The following is a 26,818-nucleotide window of genomic DNA, read 5'->3' on the forward strand; positions in this document are numbered from 1 at the left end:
TTCTGGTTTGGGCAAATATACCTAAATTTGATTTAACTTAAAAACCTTTTCTTGTGTGATAAAGAAACTATGAAAGCAGATAATACTGGTGAAAGCCATTTAAAATCTGAAATAGTGAACCAGTTTTCTCTGGGACCTCCAAGTGCTTCTTCAAGAAGACCAGCACCAAGGGCTAGGAAGAAATGGTATTCTTGGACCTGGCTTATGGATGGCCCCCAGCCCAGGAGGGTGAAGATTTCAGCGGAAACCCCAATGGTACAGATTGTTCCAGAACCAGACCTTGGATTCCCCCCACCCCCGCCCACCGCCATAACTCACCCCACCCTCAGCATGGCCTCATCAAACATGGGCCTACCTCTACCCCTTTCAGTTTGGATTTTTTGCTTTATGGCCTTCTTCCTAGGCTGGGTAAAGATATTTTCGCTCCAGCCCATCACATATTCCCCAGGAGCATGCAATTTTTAAAAGGCACCCACGGACATGCAGCAGAATGCGTTTAAAACTCACAACATAGGTCTGGCCACCTCCACTTCTCAATGAGATGTGACTTGTAAAGCTGTTTGTATACTATGTCACCCCTCACACATGATACTCATGTACGCACATTTCTGGTTTTTACACAGGACAAGTGCAACCACAAAACAGCACCAACTTAAAATCTTTAAACCCTGATAATATTTGAGAAAATGTAAAATAGTGTTTCCAATAGAAAAATAAGGTAGGTTTTATATGTTGCATGGCAATATTGATTTGAAAAACAGTACAGTAGTCATGATAGGAAACAGAACAGTATATTACAGTTAATTGCCTTAAAATGTACTCAGTATCCTACATGAAGATAAAACTAAAGAAAAGACACATGAACAGGAATATACACAGATATGAGGAGGGAACTGTTAGTTAATAAACGGGCTATAGATTTCAGCATTTAAATTAATGTAATGATCACAGCTTTTGTAACTGCATAGTATATTAGTCAAAGTTGACTTACTTAATTTACATTTCCATTGAAATGCATATAGTTCTTTTAAAATTATTTTTTGTACTTAAGTGTGTATGTGTGTGTCACAAAGAACTAAAGAGGTCCCAGCAGAGTTAATGGAGTATGCAAGCATGAATTTACGCCATGACACTCAAGTGAAAGTCAAAGGAAAACTTGCAGTACTCAGTTCTCTCCTTTCACTGTGGGTTCCAGAGATGGAATTCCAGTCATTAGATTTGTATGGAAAGTGCTTTACCCACAAAGCAAACTAGCTAGTCCAGAACCACTATGCATTTTGGTTTGGTTTGGTTTTTAACTATTTAACTTTATTTTATGTGCATTAGTATTTTGTTTACATGTGTGTCTATGAGAAAGGATCAGGTCCCCTGGGGCTGAAATCACAGACGGTTGTGAGCTTTCATGTGGGTGCTGGGAATTGAACCTTGATTGCCTACCTGGAAGAACAGTCAGTGTTCTTAAGCACTGAGCGATCTCGCTAGCCCACACTATGTGTTTTTATTGGATGGCAACAATGGATTACTTTTTCTTAAATATACCTTGGATCAAAAAAGAAACTAGGTAGCTGGTCTGCAGTGGTGCTTGATCTCAGCACTTATGCGGCAGAGGCAAGAGGATCACTATGAGCTCCGGACCAGCCTGGTTTGCAAAACAAGTTCCAGGACAGATAGGACGACAGAAATGTTGTCTCACCCCACCCTCAGTAAGTAAGTAAATAAGTAAATAAATAAATAAATAAGCAAGCTTGGAGACTTTTTTTCTTCCCAGGAAATGGCTGCATCATCCTTTGAGGAGTATGGAAGAAGATTTTTAGAGATTTATTACCTGGGAACCTGTATCTTTACATATTATTCTGCAAGCACAATATAATCGCCATGCTGAGTTTTTAAAATCTAATCTGTGCATTAAAAACTAAATTTCTTGGGGGCTGTAGAGATGGTTCAGCGGTCAAGAGGACTGACTGCTCTTCCAGAGGTCATGAGTTCAATTCCCATCAACTACATGTCAGCTCACAGCCATCTATGATGTAATCTGATGCCCTCTTCTGTTATGCATGTTTACATGCAGATAGAGCATTAATATACACAAAATAAATAAATAAATCTTTTTTTAAAACTAAGAAAAATTAAATTTGTTTACTGTCAGCCTTTTCAAGTTTATAAATACCAAAAAAAAACAACATGATGTACTAACCAGAACCCTGGAGCTCTTGTCTCTAGCTGCATATGTATCGAAAGATGGCCTAGTCGGCCATCAATGGAAAGAGAGGCCAATTGGACTTGCAAACTTTATATGCCCCAATATAGGGGAATGCCAGGGCCAAAAGAATGGGAATGGGTGGGTAGGGAAGTGGGGGGCGCTATGGGGGACTTTTGGGATAGTATTGGAAATGTAATTGAGGAAAATATGTAATAAAAATATAAAAAATAAATAAATAAATAAATAAATACCAAAAAATAACTACAATACATTCTTTATTTGTCATTTTTCTCATTTCTATGACTAGATACCTAAGCAGCAGCCACTTAAGTGAGGATGGGCTTATTCTGCCTACAGTTCAAGGGGATGCAGGCCCTCCTGGTGATGAAGGCCCAGCAACAGAAGCAAGATGCACTAACCACATGGCATCCACATCAGGAAGCAACGAGAGAGATAAATCCTCATGCTCAGCTCCTTTTCTGCTTTTTACTCAGAACTCTGGACCATAGAGTGATGCTGTCCACGGTTAGAGACCACTTCGGTAACACTGTCTAGTCCCTCATGCATAGCCACAGGGTGGTCATCTAGATGACTCCAGATCCTATCAGGTTAACAGTTAGTATTAACCATCGATCACTCGTTCCAAAGGCAAAGCCAAGAGAAAGGAGAAGGACAGATTCCTCCAGCACCACAGAGAGTCTAATGCTCAAAAAGCCAGCCTGGGCTTTCAAGCCACCCATCATCCATTACTGTCATCATTTGTGGAAGAACAGGAACTCGAGAAGTCAGAGTGAGAAATGTCCATGTGCTCAGTGTTGCTGCAGGATACCTCGCTTAATTTCTGTTACTGTACTATAATACTGCCTGTGATGGTTTGGATATGGTTTGCATATACCCATCAAAAGTTTATCCATGGGTGTTTGGACTTGGAACCTTTTAAGGGTCTCATGAAAGCCATTTGGTTATATAGTAAGTGCCCATTGAAAGGGATCAATGCTGGGCTCTAGGAATGAATTATTTCTAGCAAGAGTGAGTGGATAATCTTAAAATTCACATGGAATCACAAAAGATCCTTTAACAGAAATCCTGAACAAAAGGATCACTGCTAGAAGAATCACAATATCTGATGACAAATTATACCAGAGCCACAGTAACAGAAACAGCACATGCATGGTACTTGCCTGAAAATGATACAGCTTGGTGGAAAAGAAGATCCAGAAATCAGAAATAAAACCAACCTGCCCAAGACAATTGGTTTTAATAAAGATGCCAAAAGAAAGTCTCCTTAACAGTGTGCTGTAAAAACTAGATATCTACATGTTTAAAAAAAAGAAAGGAAAGAAGGAAGGAAGGAAGGAAGGAAGGAAGGAAGGAAGGAAGGAAGGAAGGAAGGAAGAAAGAAAGAAAGAAAGAAAGAAAGAAAGAAAGAAAGAAAGAAAGAAAGAAAGAAAGAAAGAAAGAAAGGGAGGAAGGAGATCTAGATCTCTCACTCCCCCACCCTCTTTCTCTAAGAAAATCAATTAAGACTTTAATGTAAGGTCTGTAACTTTGACACAACTAGAGGAAAACATAAAAGAAAATACTTAAATAAGCAGAGGTGAGGTTTAAAAAAACAAAAAACAAAAAACATTACATCAGTTCAGGAAATAAAACTGACAAACAGGGGTTGCATTTAAAGGCACAGCAAAGCAAACAATTAACTAAGTAAAGAGAGTCTACAGCAGTTCTCAATATGGAGGCCACAACCCCTTTTTTGAGGTCAAAGAACCATTTCGCAGGGGTTCACCTAAGAACATCAGAAATATGACAGTAGCAAAATTATAGCTATGAAGTAGTAACAAAAGTAATTTTATGGTTGGAAGACACCAAAACATGAGGAGCTACTAAAGGGTCTCAGCACGAGGAAGACTGAGGACCGCGGGTCTACAAGAGGGTTGGAGAAAAGCTTTGCCAGCTATATCGTTGACAGGAAAATGATATCCAAAATGTTTGACAAACCCAACAAATTACCCAATCAACAAATGGAGTGATAAAAAGAACAGATAGTTCTCAAAAGATGACGTAGTTCAAATGGGCAATCGATATGAGAAAAGATGTTCAATATCCTCAGCCATCGGCAAAATGAAAAAGAAAACTACACTGAGACACTACTGAGAGACAAAGGACCAGAGTTCTGTTCCCAGCATCCAACTGGACACCCGCCCAAGACATATGATACCCTCTTCTGGACTCCACGGGAACCTTCTCTCATGCACACACAGAGACAGACATGATTAAATATAAAATATATCTGTAAACACACACACACACATTGAAATTCCACCTCAACTCAGCCAGCATGGATAACACTAAGAAAACAAGCAACAACTCAGGCTGGCAAAGTGAGAGAGAAAAAGAGAATCCTTGTAACTGCTGCTGCAATAAAAACTAATCCAGGCACTACTGACATCAGCATGGAGAAGCCTTGAGAAACTAGAAGTACAGACGCCAGCTGTCCCACTCTTAGGAATGTACCCAAGAGTCTAAGTCAAACTGCAACAGAAGCAAGTGCAAATATGCTTTTATTGTGACACTATTTAAATAACCAAGGTATGGAATAACCTAGATTCTCATCAACAGCCAAACACATAAAGAAAATATGGTAAGTACACAAAGGAGTTTCAGTCAACTATAAAGAACAATGAAATTATTTATCTGCAAAAAAAAAGAAGATGGAATTGAAGATCAATATATTAAGTAAAATAAGTCAGACTAGAACAAATATTCCATTTTCCTCATATGTACATACATTGCATGTCACACAACATATGATACATATGTGTGAAAGAAAAATAGATAGGAACTATGTGGGAAGAGAAAGGAAATTAGTGGAAAATAAGAGGACTCAGGCGCAGGTAACGGGCATGAAAACATTCAAGTACATGATATACTCGAAATGCAAATGCCCTCACAAAACTTACCCCTTTATACAGTGACTATATCTTTATAAAATACTGGTGGGGAAACTGAACTGTTAAAAAGCAATGTCATGGCACATGCTCAGCCCTTACTGCACGTAGTCACTTTCCTTGCTATGTTTCCACATACTGTAATGCCCACATACCAACATCTTATGCTTAAACATCCACAGTTGAAGGCTAAATGAACTTCTTTGTTAAATACCAGACATCACTTATTTTATCATAGCGACACACACCGAAACCAAGATTATGGGCTTGGGTAAGGTCATTGGGCCAGAAAGGCAGTAATCCTGAAGTTACTTGACTAAACTTTCACAGCACAAGAGAAATGCTTTGTATTTTCCATTAGTTTTAACCAAAGGGGCAGAATATACAAACACAATTCACACCCCTCTTAAAAAACAAACAAACAAACAAACAAAAAAACCTGCTAGAATAAAGAATTGTAGTAACGTTAAAAATGATATAAGAAGTAAGACTTAAGAGCACTCACTACTTTACTACAGATCCTTCTAAGGACTTTAAGCCACTCAACAATCATAGAAAAAGACTGTAAGATGCTTGTATATAGATCAGAAACAGAGGCTCAGAGAGGCCTGCAATAAAATAGCCATGACCACTGTGGTGGCAGAGTCAGAATTTGAAGCTAAGCCTGTACTTGTAGCACATTCAATGAAATAAAATCAAGATGATTTTATGATGCAAGAATCAAAGTAGACAAGGCTAAAACCATACATAGAGAATGTTTGCAGAGAAGCATTTGCCTAGAACAATCTTTATGGGGTAAAAAGGGCAGCAGTCCAAGTAAGAGGCCCTGGCATGGGCAGACTTTCCAGTGGTGTCCACATCAGTGGCCTGTCCTCCTAAAATACAGCACAGCAACAAACCAACTGGAATTCTCCTGAATAATACTTACATGTCTCTTCTTTAAAATACAGAAAGAGCTGCTCTGAGAACGCAAAGGTTTTGTATGGATTTTGGTACCTCTCTTTCCAGGTTCTGTAACTGCTGCTGCAATAAAAACTAATCCAGGCACTACTGACATCAGCATGGAGAAGCCTTGAGAAACTAGAAGTACAGACGCCAGCTGTCCCACTCTTAGGAATGTACCCAAGAGTCTTAGGCCACCTTGAACTTCTAGCACGGGTGACAACGCATTAATAGTGAGATTAAGTTGATGCCCAGGACAGATGAGTTCTTATTGCCCCTCCAGAGTTAAGTGTCTCACAGTCTAGCACGTGCAAGATCCTACCTTGTATTCCTAAAAAAAATCCTGCCAGTGTACACAGGTAGTCAGAAAGCTTGCTCTAAGAAAGACAAGCCTCCCTCCATGTTGTCTGAGTAGAGACAATGGGGTAAGCATTCTCATGCATGATCCCTGCGTATGTAACAGTCAAGATCCAGTTAGGTGTACAGACAAGGGGCAGATGAGAGATGGAGGCCCATGTGCAGCAAGCTTGGCAACCAAGCTCAACGCCTGGAAATCATCAGCTCCACTGTGCAGTCTTCTGACCCCACACACTGCGACACGCATACACTACATGTACCACACACCCACATGCACGTGATCATGATTTTAACCTGTCAATTGACAAATTCAGTACTGAAAAGAGAGGAAGATAGTGATAAAAAAAAAATTAAAGGTGAACTTTCATATTATAGAGTGGAAAAATGTAAGAAATGCTCAAAGTTGACAAGTCGGGAAATAATTATAAAGTGCTACTGTGGTTGTCTATCAAAAGAACGAAACAGGAATGACAGACAAGTCTCCCTAGGGCTGTGAGAGGATGTAGGACGATGGGTCACTACAGCTATCCATTTCAGGTCTATAACTACTTACAGCTTATTGAAATGAGCCCCGGTCATCTATAAATTATAATTTAATTATTTTGAGGTTTTATTTTATGTGTACCTGAGTGTCTGTACACCACATGCATGCAATGCGGACAGAGTTCTGACTTCCCTGGAACTGGAGTTACAGAAGTTTGTAAGGCACCACATGGGTGCTGGGAATCCATCCTAGTCCTCTAAACAGCCAGTGCTCTTAACCACTGAGCCTTCTCTCTAGTCTCTAATTAAATGGAAATATAATAAAGTATCAAACTATAAAAAAAGTTTAGGTTTTTTTCTCCATTGGAATCTTTCTTTTAAAAATCATATTTACACACACACGCACGCACGCGCGCGCACGCACACACACACACACACACACACACACACACACACACGAAGCTTAGTTGCTTCTTCAGTTCTGTTCCAGAGGGAAGCCTTCTCTTTCATCTGACACAGACCTCCTTCTCTGGAATATTACTTGGAGGCAAAAGCACAGTGAACTCTCATTACAGCTCATTAAGTGGATTAGAGGCCACAGCCTCTGAGTTTCTTTTCTACTCTTGAAACTCAGGAAAACTATCTGTTTCTATATCAGTGAACAGAGGTGATGCAGTAGGGACTGGTGGGCTCTAGAGAAGTAAGTCAAGATTGGAAGGAGACCCTAAGAGATGTTTCAACACGACATGAGCCCCAAACACCAGCAATCCTTGCACCCTGTCCTGACGAGGCTGTCTCACATCACCAACTCCCCTGTTAGTGGCACTATCATTCCGCAGTATAAAAACATTCCAATATTTCAAAACACTGAAGGTTTCCTTGAGTACTGAGTCCTAAAAAGAAATACCCTTTTGTAGGAAGGTTTAAAGAATCGGTTTTTGAAAACACAACCAGTGGAGCCAGTAAGATGGGAGAGTGGATAAAGATGCAAACTGCCAAGTCTAAAGACTGGAGCCCAACCCCAAGGAAACACATGGAGGAAGGACAGCATCGACTCCAGTGTGTCCCTTGACACACAGATAAATAAATGTAGTTAAAACCTCACTTAAGAACATAAATAAGATACAAAACCACACTTGATCTGTTTTAAGGGAAAGAAGAAAAGCTCTGAGTCTCTGGGCTGTTTCTGCTTCTCTGCCGGGCAGGCTCTTTGGCAAAGGGAGGTTGGCATTCAGACAAAGCTAGAGACTCCAGGAGAAGTAAAGACACTCCCGTGGTCGTCAATACAGTCAGCTCACAAGAAAGGACATGGCGTACCCAGAGGACAGCCATCAGCTCTACTGCCAAGTTCATTAACCTCGCAACTCAGAAGAACAATCCAAGCACCGGACTTCTCAATCTGGATGTGGCCTCGCCGCACATAAGCACACCAAGTCACCTCAACTCTAGGGTCAAGTACAGCGGAGCTGGCTTGTACCAACACCACATTTTTACTCTGCAGGACAAGTGAGAACAAGGCCAAGTCACCACCTTATCACCCAGCTCTAAGTGATGAAGCTTGGAACTGGAATCTTAATGCTAAACACAAACCAGCAAAGGAATGTACGCCTTCCGGCAGTGGCTCTCAACCTGTGGATCATAACAACCTTTGTGGGTCAAGTGACCCTTTCACGGGGCTCTTGTCTCCTAAGACCATCTCACATTCAGATATTTATATTACAACTCATAACAATAGCAAAATTATAACAATGAAGTAGAAACAAAAATAACTTTATGGTTGGGATCAGCACAACACAAGGAACTGTATTTGAAGGTGGAAGCAGTCACCTCTCAAGAAAACCTGCAGGTTAATAGCAAGAGCATGGCTTCAAAAACCCAAGGCTGCACTGTTACCAAAAGAAAATGATTAGAAGAAAACAGTAAGTACAGAACAGTCTATTGGAGGAGAATTCCACAGAGGAAATGTGAGGCTCCCAGACACTTTTTCTCTGGAGAGGTGTCTTAGTTAGGTTGCCACTGCTATAACAAAACACCATGACAAAAACAACTTGGGCAGGAAATGATTTACATTTCATCCTGGGCTTTCATTTAACCGACCATCTCTGAGGGAAGGCAGAGCAGCAACTCACGGCCAGAACCAGGAGGCAGAAACTGATGCAGAGGCTATGAAAGAATGTGGCTTACTCACTCATGCAGGCTTGCTCAGCCTGCTTTCATATGGCACCCAAGACCATCAATCCAGAGACTGTACAGTGCACAATGAGCTGGACCCTTCCACACTAATCACTTACAAGATAATGCCTTGCAGGTTTGCTTATAGCTTGATCTTATGGCGTTTATGGAGCGATTATCTTACCTGAGGTCCCCCCTTCTCAGATGACACAATATCAAGTGGAAAAACAAAACAAAACAAAACAAAACCAGCCAGTAGAGAAGGGGCAGGCAATGTGAAGAGGGACCACTCACCTCTACCATGGCTGGGCAACTCCAAACCCATTAGTCTGACCACTATGTCTCTAGGCTTAACAAGACCACAGTGCTGCCTATGTGAAACAGTAACTTCAAGCAGCCAAGCATACAAAGGAAAGCCTAGTGTTAGTGACCTAAACCTGAATGTCATATGCCCAACAATCTGTTACCACTATAAGACATACAAAGGTATAGAAAAAAAAATACATTGTTAACAGCTTTGGTGAAAAAACAAAACCAAGAAATAAAATTGTACTATGGATAATCAGAAGCTAGGAACAGAAGGAAGGAAGGAAGGAAGGAAGGAAGGAAGGAAGGAAGGAAGGAAGGAAGGAAGGAAGGAAGGAAGAGAACAAAAACTAATCACTTCTGTCCTTATTGGATGTTAGGGACATGTACTATGTGCCAACCAGGCATCCAAAGGATGTAGAGGTTTGACTAACCTGGTAAGGGATAGAAGGAATTAGCAGTGATAAAGAATAGCTACACACTGTTCATGCCACCATAGGAAGGCCCTGCAGGGTCACTGTGGAGCAAAGAGCCAGCACACTGAAATACTAGCAAGGATCAAGATGAACTCACGCAAAGTCTGCCGTCAAACGTCTAAAATTCAGGGGAACATTTCAGATTGCATTCAGAACTCCTCATAAATTAATGATCGTCAGACACGAAAGCTAATAACAGCTGGAACAGATCAAGCAGAAAGAAAGCGGGCCCTGGCATGTGTGCTACGTGAATTTCTTAGAGTCCATAAATTTGATATTTGGAGGGAAATGTTAATTAGGAGAAATTTCATACTGGATTTAATTTGCCATGGAGCCAAAGCGAAGTTGTAAAAATCCCCCTTGGAATCAGAAATCACCCTCATCAGACCTGAGCCTTTCATCTCACCAGTTCAAACCTGTCGATATGTGACTTCATTGTTTTCGTGTGTTGTTTCATACTTTCTCTCCCGCAAATATAAAACCAAGAGCTGGATGTAGAGATCAATTAATGGGGGGAGGGAGGCAGAAACATATCTAAGGCATCCATCCCTCTGCTTTCTCTTAAAAGCTTGTAATCATTTTTTCATAATTTTGAGACTTCTGTAGTTAGAGGTTTCTCAGGGGCTCACAGTCGCTCTGAAGTCTCGACGCCGTTCACTGTCCTTACTTTGCAGACACAGGAGCAGCATTGTTATGACATGTATCTGGATTACACAGACCCAAATCTAGCTCTGTAAGTCTCCCGGAATGCAACTTTAGACAGATGGAGACTAACGGCTCAGGGATGCCTTTAATGCAAACAGCAGCCCTAGCTGCAGGTCTCTGAATAAGCAGAAGATGCCAGAGGCTTCCTCAGTTGGCGCCACAATTTTTTCCACTCAGTGTCTTTCTCCAGTGAGTGGTTGGGAGTTGCCATGTCTGGCTTCAGCCTATACAAGCTTTGTCATCCACATTGTCTTTTTCATCTTTTCTCATAAATTACCCTTCTGGTCCCTCAATCATTTATCTGAGATGCCAAAGTCAAGAAACAAATGAAGTGTCCTGTCCATCTTAGTGAGACCACTGGACATTTAGGCATCTCCTACTTTGCACCCCTCCAAATAAAAACCCCAAGTATTTAGCTAAAGTTGGTACATTGTCCCTTACATTTCCTCCCCTGCTGATGCAGGGAAAGGTTGCTGCCCTGTGAAAAGCCACTGAGAAGGACAGATTAAGCATCACTGAGTGACCTTGATGTTACTGGTGGTTCTATGTACAGAAAAATGTATAAAGAACACCAGTTATTGTGCCATTTGTTGATATAGCAAAGTTCCTAACACATAGTCACTGTTCTTTAGAACTGGAGTTCAAATAATAAGAAATCTTTGGTCCAAAGAGAGGCCCCGTGTTCCCAGTACTACTACTGTACCACCAAGAGAAATCAGTAAAAGAGCACAATTGGGGGAACAAAGTAGAAAAGCCATGCACCCAGGACCTCCCTCCTTCATCCCAAACCCTAGGCCTGGAGCTCAGCTTCAGGTGGTCCACCTGACCCTCAATTTCTTCAAGATAAACTGAGTTTCTATACAAACAAACAAGCAAGCAAACAAAAGTTGTTTAGTGAGGCCCTCAGAACAACGATTAGCCAAGTAAGTATTTCACACAGGCTCCTACTGTGATAGCTAATGGAGCACGAAGAGAACCCGGAGCCTTCCTATAATTAAGTTATATGTAACCTCACTTTCTTTGAGAAAGTGTTAATTACCTAGAAGTTCCTCATGATCCTCCACATCAGACCCACCTGAACACAAAGGTAAAAGTGACCAAAATTAGGGATGAAGAGATGACTCAGCTGCAGAGAAGTCACACGTCTCCTGCAGAGGACTGGAGTTTGGTGCCCCACGCCATGCCTGTAACTTCAGTCCAGAGACGGTGATTACTTCTCTGGATTCCACAGCTACCACATTTGCATGCGTGAACTCACATATATACACACATCAAAACATAAATTAAAACATTTTGGTGGTGGTGGTGGTGGGGAGGGGAAGAATGACCAGAACCGGCCACCCAAACACGAGGATGGAGCCAAATAACAAAAAGAACCACAAGCTTCTTCATCCTAGACAACACCCCAAAAACACCTGCACCCCAAGTCTACATATAGCCACTGTCATTACTCCATACTAGGGTCTTAAGACACACAAAGTTTCTAAGTCTCCACTAGTTAGTCAGTCTGACACACTGCCCATCAGAACTGGCCCTTGCATAGATTTGGACCATCTTTGAAATTGTCAGTTATTAATCACAAGTGAAGAACCTCAGATTTTAAGTAAAACTGGGTTCACACCTCAGTTTAGCCTTTTGTCAATCTTATGAAACAGGCAACTTTTTCAGCTCCCATGGGCTTTGATATCCTCATCTATCAAAAGAGAAGTCTTGACAACATCTCATGAAATACGTAAATTTAGAAGTTCAAGGGTAGAGGCTATGTTATAAAATGTTTTTTGGGGAGGGGGCTCCACGTCTGGGCCACAGTGTCTGAGGAGGGAGCCTCCTAGGTGGGCAGCTACATCAGCCTGCTAGGTATGGACTCTTTTTACATTCTACCCACCCCTTGCCAGATCAACCGAACCTCCCACTTGTCTCCCCAGACCATCCCTCTTCATGGCCAGGACCACACTCGTCCCTTCTTAGACTATCACTTCAACTTTGTGGCTTCTGGTTCCTGAGCAAGGTGCCCCCCACACCCACACTCCCACACCCACCCACCCACACACACACACACACAAATTCACAGCAGCAGCAACAACAGCAACAGCGCCCATCACACATCTCCAGCTGCACCATCCACAGGGGGCCATCTGTTGTTCCTTCTTGAGGTCTCTGGTATTCGGTATGTGTCTCCTCTCAGCAGCTTTGAGAGAAGGACATGATATGGCAAATACTGTCACAGTGTCCCCATCCTGGACAGTGTCTCAGTCACAGCAGACTCTCAAAGAACTTAGTTTTTGAAATGAGGAAAAATTTCAAGTGCTATATGCTTGCACAGGTCGTGTCAGTGTAGTCAACTAGGGGTACTGGGTCCTAGACAGGAATCTGAGAAAGGTGTTTCAAACTGCTTTGTCTCTAGGTAGTCAATTTACAGTAATGTAATAGATACATAATGCTATCAAAATATCAATGACAAATTGGGCTATATAAAAATTCATCCCCGCCGGGTATGGTGGCGCACACCTTTAATCCCAGCACTTGGGAGGCAGAGGCAGGTGGATTTCTGAGTTCGAGGCCAGCCTGGTCTACAGACTGAGTTCCAGGACAGCCAGGGCTACACAGAGAAACCTCTGTCTCAAAAATCCAAAAAATAAAATATAAAAAAATAAATAAATAAAAATCATCCCCTAGATGTCTTTGGGGAAGGGGTGGGGGGAGGGGCTGCATATTAGATAAGTAGGCTTTGTACAGGGTTGAAATGATCAATCCACATAGTCCAGAAGGTCTTCTGGAGGAAATGACAATATAACAGTCTTGTGGCAAGAAGGTTAGAAGAGTAGTCTAGAGAGAAAGGAACATTTGCAAAGGCCTAGAGACCAAAGGAAGTTCTAACACATGGGGGCCTGGAAAGAAGCCTTTGTGGCTAAAGGAATTTTAGTAGTGTGGAGGGGAAAAAGAGATTCTGAGTGGGAAGGGATCACAGTCCTTCTGGTAGGAAATCAGGCCACAAGAAAACTACCATATTATGTACTTCCCTTCTAGGCCCTGAGAACTGGAAGATGGGAGTGGGGTGGAGGGTGGGGGAGAGCATTCTTAACAAAGGGGAGAAACAGAAACAAGGAGAGGAGCCTGAAATCCTGCCCAATTTGAAAGTAGAATTAGCCCAAGAAGGCAAGTCAAAAGAAGAGGGGCTGTTTGTTTCTCTGCACCCCTATGTACACTTCTCTGCTTCTCTTTATATTTCCTAGGAAACAGGCTCCTCCTTCAATTCCACCCTCCAGTCAGAGTGCAATCAGCATGTAGATTTGGGTCCCCCCAGTGGACAAGGTAAACACCCGCTCCCTAGAGTGGGCTCCCACTGACCAGTACAATGTCTGCTGATTAGAACCAAGACCCCCACAGGGAGGCCAGTGTCTCCTCCTCCAGGGTTCCAGCATCTCCCATCAGAATATTTTAGGCCAGGGGGACTGAAGGCTCTTTCCACTAATGTGAGTCTTTGTTCTTCTTTTCTCTGACATTTTGGCTACCAAATCCCCAGCTTCATCTCCCAGTCATTGCTGGCACCATCTCCAGCTGAACAAAGGTCCTCCCTACAGTTTTTCGGGCTTGACTGTCCTATGCTAACTCCGGAGCTTCACAGTAAAACAAACACAATGTTTTGAGTTTTCTCGTTGTGAAAATGAGATTTTGAAGGTAAAAACTGTCTTCATACAGAAAAGTGAGCACATGATTTCCCATGTTTGGGACTTGTAATTTGGGTTCAATACACTGTGATTATTGGGGTTACCTAGTACATTTAAGAGCAACAGTTGGAGGACAAGGGAAAGTGCCACTATGTTGTCTTCATATGAAAATATAAAATGCTGCCAGAAGTGGGAGTGAGCAGTCAGCCAGGCAAGTCCCAGAAGGTAAACTGTGGGATTGGGGGACTAGGCAAATCCTCAAAGCAGGGTAAATGCAAGTCTCTAAGGCAGAGAAACTCCCGATTTGCAATATCTAAGTTACCCAGAGGTTTGTTAATTCACAAAAGCCATGTATCGAGAGTCTTTGGGATCAGCCTAGATTTGATGCTGAGCAGACAGCTCCTCAAGACATTGGTTTGTCAACATCTCTCTACTCTTGTCTCTCCCATGGTGAATCCACTCTCTGCCCAAAAGATTTCTTTAGCTCCCCCTTGGATAGCAGGCTTTCTGTGGCCTCCTAGCCAGTGAGAATGTCCCTTGATCTAGATTTGTCTTTCCTCCTGTCTTTGCCTTAGTATTGCATGGCTTTTACCTCCTTCAGAAAGTTTTCTGGGCTGAGGACTGATACCCAGAGGGAGCTAAAGAAACCTTTGTGGGCAGAAGGTGGCTTCATCGTGGGAGAGACAAGGACAGAGAGATGTTGACAAAACAATGTCCAGAGGAGCTATGTGTCTCACATACTCCTGAAGGACACCACACTTGTCTTTCCCTCAAGTCCTTCTCAGTGACTTTGTCTGCTGGTCTCCATGATCCACAGAATCAGGGGACTGCTCTTTTTGCTCAGTGTTTTGCAGCACTTGGGCCATTCAATAAGTACATGCTCACTTAACAAATGACTCACACAGTCAAAAGGCTGGACAGTCAAATCCATCAATAAGAAAAAAATTTTCTTCTCTTTGTTCTAGGATGAAAACATTAATCCGAAATAGAGGCCAGTGGAAAATTTCAGTCCCCCAAAAGACAGGATGGCTCTAGGAAAGTGGAAAAGATCTTATTTACTGGAGACCAAACCAAAGCCCAAATAACTGAGAAAGTATGATACAAGGACCTAAACTGTTATCAGGCCACCAGGACTGCAATAAAAGACTGAATTTTGTTACTCTGTATTAATCCAAACTATGAAAAGGCAGAAGAGAGAAAATGGAGTCCTTTCATGGAGAAGTGTGAGGACTCAGCACAGATTTATAGACACAAGATCAAGAAAGCCAAAGCAGGATGGGAGACACGGCTTTCAAGAGACATCAAAGGTAACATTCTTTAATTATACAAGAAAAAGGAGGAGGGCCGTGGATAATGTTGCTTCCATTAGAAGCTGGAAAGGGGCAGGAGTCATTGTTTTCATGCTTCAATCTAAGGTTAGAAAGAAGGTAGATAAACAGAAGGACTGGAGGGAAAGGACCCTAGGAGAGGGCCGTTTGGGTTGGTGTCAAATTAAGAAGGGTTTAAAAAAAAAATCACGTGACAATTTTAGAAAACTGTATTCCTGCTCCTGAGCTGAGCTGTGATGGGAGGTCTCATTAACATCGACTTCACACACACCGGACAAGGATCACTAGGGACATTATTACCAAAATCGAGAATTACTGTGGTTACTGAAGAAAAGGGCAAGCAGCACTATGCTTCCCTCGGCTTCAGAAAAAACACCCAGCAGTCCCATCGTGCATGAGTGTCACGTCAACCAAGACAGGCTGCTCTCCTGTGCTAGTTGCACAGTATTAAAAAGGCTTTCATATACCTTCTGTGTATAACTGTCAACTAATTCCAAAGGTCTACAAATCATCTTTCATGGGAATCCCAGCAACGTTATAACTCTATACAGAAGGGGCTGTACAGCACATAATGACTAACCCTAAGATAACAACAGAAGGAAATACATCTCTTCCAATTTCCACACAGAAACCTCTGTTGGGCAGGCTGGAGGTCAAGCAACTTAACAGTTCCTAACTATAGTCCCTGCTACGGTAGAATAGCGGCCTTCTCCCCAACCTTCCCCCCAAAAATCTGGTGAACATAAAAGCCAAGCACAGCCTTTGACCTGATCACATTATTCCAAAAGAGATGTGGCTTCAGTCAAATGACAACCAAAGGGAAAGCAATAACAATGTGTTTAAACAGAAGACTCCCATGGCTCTTCGGTGTCCAGGACAGGAAGGCATTTTGGCAGACAGTACCTGATGGAATCATGTCTAGCTGCTCTAGGAGAATCACGCACATGAGCAGAACCAGAAGGCAGAGAGGACCAGAGCCAAGGTCCAAAGGGAGCCAGTGCTGACTGATGTGAAGGGATGTAACTTGGAGGTGTCAGAGGGGTTAACCATCTTCTTATAGGCTAAGTGATTTCCTCAAAAAAACATGGCTTCTTTTTCTTTCTTTTTCTCATCTGTGTGGCTTTCTAGTAAGTTATCTTCCCAAAATCTATAGCTAGAGCTAATTATAATCATAATTTAGAGCATTTCTCCAAATGCTACCGTTATTTTCTTAGTTACCAGGTCCACCTCTCACTCACCATCTCTCAACCTTCCTTAGGAAAAGCTCAAAGCCAGAATGCTAGACTTATCCCCACTTTCATCACCTTGTTTTAGTCACCTTGTAAGGTAGCTATGAATGAAGCTGTAAGCCTCCACAGCAATGGGTCATTGTTTCTACCCTGGGTCCCTGCAAGCAAGAATCAGTGTAACACTGAACTTTTGAGAAGAGATATGAAAAGCAGTGTCTTAAAGCTCATAAATAGCAGATATGCAAGGATTTGGAGACTTTCTGTCAGCTTCACTCCTCCCCTCCCCACACAGCTAGGAAGCAAGATAGTCAGCAGAGCACCGCCAGAGAACGACCCCGCATCAACCCCTCTACTTATACAATCTAACATTCGGTAGGGAAGGCAAACACCCTTCCTGGCTCATCAGCAGTTCTCCAAGGAGGCAAAGACAATCTAGATGAGGCTGGAACTATGTGCTCAGGGAACTGTCACTACCTTTGCAGTTCGGTCAACACCAAACTGTTCATTTGTGCCTTGTAGGCATTTTTATCTCTACAGTCTCAAGATGACAACTGCAAAGTAGAAGGAATGTGAGCAGGTGCACCTATTAAATATGTAAAATACGGATCCTCTCCCCCTCAGTCACAAGATGTATTTCTAAGGCTGTGGAAAGTCAGCTAACAGAAAGACGGACAGGTAAGAAAAAAACCCACTTTGCATGTGCTTTTTAAAAAAAAAATTTTTTTTTTAAGCACACAAGACTACAAGTGGGCTCAGCACAATAGCTTTCTACAGAAAATAAATGCAAGCCAATTAAAAATTCCATTTCTTTTCTTTAAGCTAATTCCTCAGGTTTTGCTAATTAGCAACTAATAGTTCTGTCATTTGAGCTGGATAACATAAGGGAGAATACCAGTGGTGTGTTTTCAATCAAAGCATTTGCATGCGAGAATGCATCATATTTTCCATGAAGAATTACTACTTGGGAGCGGGGGAGGTACAGGAAAAACAAGCAGTCTGTGCACAACTATAAAACTATGATGGAGACCTGAACTTCTGAAAGAGAAGGAATCTTTCAGCTCCATTAAAAAAGAAAAAAACGAGACCACCTATGACATGCTCAGTGACTCCAACAAATTTCACACACACAGAACCCTACAGAGACAACTACAACACTACACCCTGGGAAGTGAGAAGGAAGACAGTGAGACACATGGTTTTGGTAAAAGGGAAGAGAATAAAAGTTAGTGTCACTCAGGGTAGAAGGCATGCTTGAACTATTATGTCACCTGCCTTCCCAGGTTTATAAAACAATAAATGTACGGCACTAAATGAAAGCAGCGGGCGATGGTGATTTGAAATATCTGGCTACAGATGGAGCAGCAGGAGAGAAACTTTGCTCAGCAATCCTTGGGGGCAAGAGATGGAGTCTCTTAGCCTGACTCTGGTATAAGCAGATAGGATCCCGAAATCTAGCACCTCCCTCAAGGTATCCCAAACTATAACATGTGAGTGATACTGTGGCCAAGAGGCTGTTAGCACCGTATCATGTCTGAGCCATGCAACTTGCATGCCTATTCTCTTGCCCTGATATACAGCCCATCTACAGCTACCCTTCATGAGAGAACACCCCACCCCTCCCCACCGTGTGGATTTTATTCCAAACACATGTTGGGAATGTTTGAAGTGCCCGCTATCCCTAGGCTTTCTTCTTTCTTTTCTTTTCATATTTTTAAAGTCAAACCCACAAACTCTAAAATACTTTGAATTCCGCCTAACTATAGTTTGTTAAGGATGAAGCACTGCATACCCATTATAATAAAATCTTATGCAATAAAAATTTTACATATGTCCTTCAGAAGGGAAAAAGATGTTTTGGGTTTTTCCCCCCTTTTGCTTGTCTTACAGGAAACCTACCCACACTTTAGAAATACAAAATTAGTATATATAGAAGCACAAATTAGGCATTTTGAGAAGTCTACATTTTCCAACCATGGAGAATCGAAGGAATTACTGACAGCCAGCTACACTGGAATCATGGAGACTTTTCTATCCAACTGTCTCAAAGAGCTGGCAAGCACAGGAGAGAGGCCGGAATAGCCTACAGAGAGGCTACTGAGTACGGAGTTCTAAAGGCCTGCCATGCACGTGGTCTTGGACAGCACTGCAGGAGACAGCTTTACCCACAGAAACAGAAGTGGGATAAAAGTTTATGCCTCTTTCAAATACATTTTTTAAATTCTTAGGACATTTATTACCTTTAGCTCACATTAGTCATTAGCTCTGCCTGGATAATTAAGTCCATGTGAGGTATGCAGATTTGATCATAAACACATTTAAAAAAATAAAAATACTTGGTATAACTAGAAGATTAAATAACCAAACAGGGTTCTAGAAAAATAAGGTCATACCCTGTCTGGTATAAGCTTGGCTTAGAATAGTTTAATTATTGTGTATCTACAAATAATACTGTGTATTTTTTCTATATTTTTACTTGCTACATAAATTTAGAATGTTATAATCTCTAGAGAAAACCTAAAACTTTTTCAATGTCTTTACTGACAAAGAAGAGAAAAGCAAGTGTAAAGGAGGATTCAATGGGAACAACTGCCTTTAGAGAAGTCACAGGCATGGTTCCTGACCCTCTTTGCTCCTCCTGCTTAGAGCCCACTCATTTTCTGGTCTCTGTCTATAGGCAGAGGTATCTGGGTCTGTCAGAAAAACAAGACAAAACAAAATCTGCCCTGTCTCAGAAATGACATGGCTGGAGGAGCAGCATGATGATGGTGGTGGAGGAAGAGGAGAAACAAAAGGAAGCACAGAAAGAAGAGCAGAAGCCTTCATAATTGGAGGCACTGAGCATGTGCTGGGGTTTAGTAAGACATCACGTCATTGACTCAACTGCAGAAGAACCCTAAGGCACAGACAGTCACATCACTGCACATAGTTGAGAGAAAAAAAAAAAAAAAAAAGATTGAGAGTCAACAGACTGAGTCAAGGTCACAGGGCTATCAGTGAAGCCCTGTAATCAGAACCCAGTCTGCTCAGTTTTCTAGGCTTTCTGCACATAGCTATCTACATAATGCCCCCAAGGTAGGGAAAACATTTGGGGGTGGGGGACTCAACACTGACTTGCCAAGGGGCTCCAGCTCAAGACTGGAAGGTTACTTCTACATTCACTTGTACAGTAAAGTAGGAAAATCACAAGAATAATCAACTTACAAGTACAATATCTTCAAACTAGAAAGCAATAAATAAGTCTAAACCATAATATTTGATCTCCAGGCAGTGTTAGTTAACATTACTTTGGTGAACCAGAAAATGGGTCACACAGACCACTGGGTGAGGACAGGGGGTCCAGTGACGGGAAAGCCAGTCCCTCAAAGGATGGAGAGACGCCTGGGTGGGAAACCGTTAAAACAAAGGACGCGAGAACAAGCTGCAAACTGGATAGAAAGTTAACGGTTCCACTACCATGAGCCAATAGAAAGAAGTGCTCATCAGCTGTCTGGACTAATTAAACACCTCACTAATTAGTGGGCACTGGAAAAAACAAAACAAAACATCGCTGTGATGGGAAAACCTTGTGTTCACACAGAAATACAAAACACTGGGAGGAGCTTATGAGCAGCTTAAACAACACAGTGAATGTACTTAACATGAGGATATATAAGCCCAGGTGGAGACTGTATAGGAATCCCTACTGTTTCTGCATGAATGATACTCAAAAGAGACCACAAATAAAAACACAACTAAAGACTTCAAAATGTGACCAGAGTAAAACATCCTACCAACACTATTTTAAATCTTCATTCCTAAAAGTCAAGAAAAAACAAAATGAAGTAAGAGGAAGGGACAATAGTTGTCCAAACCCCTCTGTCTTTGTTTCTGCTTCAACAGACACCTTTTCAATAATGAGACCAAGGAGAATTTTATTTTCAAGAAAAGCAATTAACTTTTTAAAAGCCAACCACTGCCCCTCCCCAAAATCCAAACAATCATATTTTCGTGCTTCTGACAAAAACTGTCCTTTCTACTTAGAAATTATTGCATGCCCATATTTCCCACCAACATATTCTGGTGAGAGAAGCAGTTGCTGGAACTTAAGGTTGCTGTGAGACGCTTTGATCTGATGAGTGAGTGAGCCTTCCCCTTGCTTGCAGCCAACTAATGAAGGGATGAAATTAGCTTTTATCCTGGGCACTTTCTTGAGCAAAATAACACGCTCTAATCAGCTGTCCTCACTAATCAGTCATCTGGTTAATGACCTTTTGCCTTAAAACACTAAAATTTCTGAACGATGTGGGAAAAGGGAAACACAAACCAGTCTCTTTCTCTGGAGCTCAATGGGTCATCTGGAACTGGAGGCAGGAAGGTTAAATGGCAAGCCTATATCCTGGCAAGGTGATAAATCTGTAATCAGGAGCTTCCAGCTTTGCCACCTCAACATGACTTTCATTACTCCAGAGCCAAATTATATCTTAAACCAGAAACAGGCCTGAGGTAAACTCAACCCGTATGCATTTACCTTATAGGATGCCTTTGAAAAGAACTGTCATAGACTTATACTCCGAGAGGCCTGCTTAATTTCTTTAATTCAGATGGGACTAGAAAGGCGACTTCCAGTGTCTCTGGCAGGCTCATAAGGAGAGTTGGGCTCACAGTAAAAACTTCCATAGTAACAAATTTAGCACTGAGTTCTTAAAATTAGTTTGTTTCAACAAATCGTTAAGCATTGGAATACCCAAAACTATTACATACACACACACACACACACACACACACACACACACACATCATTAAAAATGAGAAGAACTGCCACCAAAGGCTTTAATGTAGCCCACTTTAACAGTTTCCCACCCTCAAGCCCATTTTCTCAAACCGCATCCCTGCACAGATAAAGCATATTGGGTTCAAGCTCCAGTAAATATCTATATGGATTCATAACAAAATCACCCCCCTGAATCCCCATACCCTGAAAAACATAAAACTGCTTAGAGTACAAGAAACTGTTGCTCTCTAAAAGGTATGGATGAGAATCAAAAGTAGGAAAAAAATGCAAAAATAAACTTACTTTTTATAAATGTAGAATTGATAATTCATACATTATATTCATGTGTAAGTATGGGTGCGCTCACACATGCACACACACACCATACACACACCCCTCACCCCACGTCTCTCAGAAAATGTGCTAATTGGCAGGAAGTACTTACGGTAGTGAGGCTCCATGTAACCATTCCGGGGATCCATGGCAAACACAGTCCCACGGTAAGGGAGAGAGGGCTCTGCCAGATGTGGTAGAGAGCCATGGATCTCTTTCTTGATCAGCGAGGCCCTCTCATCACTAGACGTCGAGGGCTCCTCACTGATTTTGTTGAGACCCTGCACACTCTGAGGCTGCATAGTGATTGCGTTTCTTCTTTCTCGGTGATAGATCTGTCCAGGACTTTCATCCTCTATAGAAAGAAGGAAAATGAAAGACTTTAGAATCTTCTTTAAGGAGCAATAAAAAAGTCATCAATATAGTTCTCCCTGTCTCTCTGTAGGAAAGAAGCCTCTTTTGTCCTTCATGACTACCTTGTAAATTCATAACTGTGGCGGGATACCTGCAAAACAAAGTTGTCTATGAATGGTGGCCAATATTACACATGGAAGTGTAAAGCAGGAGTAAGCCTGAGGGAAAAAGTGGCACAGGGCAGATAATGCAGTGTATTCTCTGCAAAATACACCAATATCCTGCATGCCCCACCCCAGGCTGAAAGCTTTATCAACCTCAGATCATGTGGATACCTAGTTTCTTTCTGCCTTGCTAAAGAAATAGGACTTCCCTGGAAACTGGAAAGTACAACTGCCCAGTGGGGCTCTGGGTGGCTCTACAAGTGCTCCGTCTTTGTTTCTCAGATGATGACATTAGAAAGCCAGCCAAGAAATGTTGTGGGTTATAGGGTTTGGTTTGGGTTGAGTTGGGTTGGGTTCCCCACCCCCCGAATTGAATTTGTAACCCATCAAGAGATTTAAGAAGACCAGAAATGAAACTCAGAACCCCCTAGTAACCAGGGCCAAGGTGTCAATCAAGGACAGCACAGAACCTCCTAAGATACACTTCATGTGTCTGCCCATACACCAAAACGGGGAACCAAGAGGAAAGCTGGTTGAGACCGAAGGTCCAGGTGTAGCCTGGCTGTGTAGATAAAGGAGGAAAGGCCTGGGAATGTTGCTCCCTGTCATGCTCAGATGTGACTCAAACATCTAAGAAACAGAAGAATGAAGCCCCACGCACAGTTTCTTTACAGATCCCTAATACTTGAGCTCACCTTATAAGAACTTCCCATCTCTACACCACTGGTCTCTGTGAATGGGACTGGGTGACCTTTGCTAGAACACAGGCATACACTTCAACCAAACTGCTCTCTGAACTCACAGCAGGTGAACCCACTTGCCTGGTACAATCACATGCAGTAAGCTGTCCACCCTAAACAAACCACATTTAACCAGCAGTGGTTGCTCTGGCAGAAAGAGCTCACAGAAACAAAGCTGTACAGGTCCTACCTAAATATCTAACTGAAAAACTTTCATATTCTCTATCCTTAAAGAAATAACTATGTGGCTATAATCATTGTTGAACATCCCAGACAGACTAACATATCTCAATATGTAAACTTCGCTTCAAAGTAATCCATACCTACATAGATGTAATTACCTAACTGACCCCAACCAGGATTACTGCTAACTTCTAACATGCACATAGCCCCTGGTTTGCTCTGGAGGAAAGCAGATCTATGCATACTATACATTATTAGAAACTGAGATTACAGTCACTATTTTACCTAATGCCAATACCAACTTTAGAGTTTCAGCTTATTTGTGCATGAAGCTTGAAAAATAAATGATGAATTATTTTACCCGAAATGCCTTGCAAAACATGATGAGGTATCCTGGAGTCTTTACAATAAATGTGCTGACCACCACAAAGCAACTGTGAAATATTATTTTGGTATTGTTTTGTGCAGATTTTCACCCGATACCTCATAAGTAAAGGGTAAATCACAAGTTTAATCTATCAAATAAGAACTAAAACCCACAAAGTTTGAAATAATCCCAGATTTTCACATTGATCTTTGAAAAAGTAATTCAAATTATTGCTGCTGGTAATTCTAAGACAAACTACCAAAAAATAACCAAATAAGAGCCTTCATTTTTCTTCTCTGTGTTCACATGCACAGGCATGTGTCTGCCCCAGAGCTTCATTAGCAGTGTGGTTGCAGGCTGCAGTAAGGACTTCAGAGTTATGAAAAGAAACAGATGAGCGCCAGAAACACTGAAACTAACCGTTTTATTTTTTTAAAATGTCCTACAGCCTTCAAATGGCCCAAGTCATAATTTCCACTCGTTTGTGCACAGGAAATCCTTTATTTAAAATTTCAGACTAAAGTTAACTTAGAGTGGTAAGAGGTACATTCTATAGAACAGAGAGGGGCTGTGATGCCTAATGAGCATTCTTTGGGGAACCTGAGTAAGCAAGTCTGACTGATCTGATCCACGTTTAAAAGTGGGGTTCTATGGCTTCATCCTCCCAGAGGAAATCGTTTTTTCTCTTAAAATTGCATCCCTTCCATCAACTCTGGTTCTCTGGCGGTGTGTCTTCCAACGATGAGTGTGTGAATACAACTTTATCACCAACTGGACAGTTAGTATGGTCTTAGCCCTGTCAGGTCCCTTCACTCTTCAGGGAGAAAGTAGGAAAGGCAGAAAAAAACAGGCTTACCTCCTAGCATAGTGGTCATGAGTTTGCTAATGAGACTTATCCCAACTTGTGTGGAAAGGTCATACAAGCTCAATAGTTGATACAGGAAAAAAAAAAATGAAGGCATTTTTAACTTCATAAAGTTAAAGGCAAGCAAGAATGTTTTTAATACAGAAACTTTCATCAGGAAACCTTAACTTTTATTACACAGTTGGCACTGTGACCTTTTCCCTCAACAACCCTCTGCCTCCAAATGCCAAGACACACACACACACACACACACACACACACACACACGCACACACGCACACGTCATGAATTTACCTCCCTGTGTTGAGTTGCTTTTGATGGGCATTCACATGCAAACTAGACAATGCACATGCTCCCAGATACAAACAGCTCAGAGACTTGAGAGCTCTGTGTACACAAGGAAAGCGCAACTCCCGAGCAATACTCCTGCCTACTCTTATAAATTTAGCAACCACTTCTGCATGCCAAAAGACGAAAGCTGTCTCATCTCGTTCAGCTGAGGCGAGCTGTTCAATAAAGTTTGAGAATCAGGGCAGACAGGCTACACTAGGCCAAATTATTGACAGAAACATACTGTCCACCATGGTAACAAGCAGAAGTCAGAAGCAAGAACATAAGCAAACAGCCCAGGGCTCCAAGAGCATCTGCCAATGGGCTTTAACAGCCAAACACAAGCAACTGTTTGAGCTTCCCTGCTGGAAAGCTGTAAGCTTGGGGGTCAAGCTGAAACATGCAATTTTCTCAGAAATGGAAGGGAACAATTACTTCAAGTGCTGCTACCACAATCTTGCTGGTGACCCCTTCTTTCTGTCACGTGTGTGTGTTTAGGTAGACCTGGATGAACCCACACCCAAAGACAGAGCTCCCTGCATCACCCTCTTAGAAACTGCCCCCGATTTTCCAACCTCCTCCAAAAATCAACCCCCAGGGAGTGAGAAGTTAAAGTCAGAGACTCAGAGAGAGCAAACACAGCCTGGGTGCAAACACTGTGTAAAGGCAGCTATCAGGAAGTGCCCTGGCTCTATGAAAGGACCCACACTCCTGCACACTTGATCACAAACTCCTGGGACAAGGGACACAAGGTCCTTTCCACCTAGTATGTAAGACATGTTCCACTCAAAGCTTTCCATGCAGAAACAAAAACTCCACTAGTCATCATTAAGAAGGACACCTCCATTCACTGCAAAATTGGCTGTTTAGGAGCTCAAAGAACACCTGCTAGCTCTTCTCTCCATTAACACCCATTTTGCCCTGTTGTTGAAAACCCATTTTAATGCCATTACTCTTCTCTTGCCCACCAGCTATAAAAGCTGCATGGGGTGGGGTGGGGTGTAAAGTAAGCAAACAGATGATACTTACAACTCAGTCCCTGGACTCTGGCTATCTACTTTCTAGAAACTTAGTTAGCTTCGCTAGCTGGGCCGGCCCTCTAGGAACAGTCTCAGTATCCCTTGGCCTCTCCTCCCTCTCCTTCTCTCCCCCTCCCCCTCCCCCTCCCCCTCTCCCTCTTGCAGGCAGCAAGGCTCCCATTAGAGGAATTAAAAGTGGTTGGAGCCATGCTAAATTTAACAAGCTCATTAGTATTCTTCGCAAGTGCTTGGAAGTGAACTCTCCCTATTCAAGCCTCCCTCTCCAGCAGAAGGGTCAGGCGGGTAATCATTAAATCAAACTAATGTCACCCTATCACAATCGGCCCCAGAGAAGGAGGGTTTATTATTTCAGTTTATGCTAAATAAACGGTTTTACAAATGGTCCCCAAGCAAGGTCAACAGCAGCTTCAATTACAAGACAAACTCAACAAGAGTTGCTATAAACCAAGTACTCCATATTGACTTAGGGACAGACTGAACTCCACACATTGCCACTGGCAGGGTTGTACAGGAATGCATATTACAAAATAAAGGAAGGGCTGAGCTTTTTTTTTTTCTTTGCCAGAATTTGCAACTGCACAGCGACTTCTCATTCACCTCTCTCCAACCAGCTAGCCGCTCAGCTCAATTCACCCCACACAAAGGCTGGAGCCCAGACCTCAATGGACTGAGTGAAACATGTTCAAAACTAGGCTCTCTATTGTGACTGAATTTCTTAACATCTTTTCAAAAAGCGGAGAATGCCTTGAGGCTAAAGGAAGAAACAGGCTAATGGTGAATTGGGAATTCTGAGCAAATTTCAGAGCCCTTTCCTCCTAGCTTTTGAGGTTGAAAGCAAGCTCTTTCCTTTCAAGTTTCAAAGTCCTTTTTCCTCCCGC

At 42.1% G+C, this 26,818-nt stretch overlaps 1 protein-coding gene across 1 annotated transcript in view; it reads right to left on the reverse strand.

Annotated features, from left to right (window-relative positions):
* Nucleotides 1-26,818, reverse strand: part of Gli3 (GLI family zinc finger 3) — a 266,310-nt gene that overhangs the window by 161,435 nt on the left and 78,057 nt on the right. Inside the window, exon 3 of the mRNA XM_021180371.3 lies at nt 22,010-22,252. Within this exon, the coding sequence (XP_021036030.1) occupies nt 22,010-22,252 (243 nt within the window). The remainder of the gene's footprint in view (nt 1-22,009; nt 22,253-26,818) is intronic.

Source organism: Mus caroli, unplaced genomic scaffold (genome assembly GCF_978045245.1).
Source record: "Mus caroli unplaced genomic scaffold, Mus_caroli_1 scaffold_15, whole genome shotgun sequence".
In the NCBI taxonomy this organism is placed as follows: domain Eukaryota; kingdom Metazoa; phylum Chordata; class Mammalia; order Rodentia; family Muridae; genus Mus; species Mus caroli.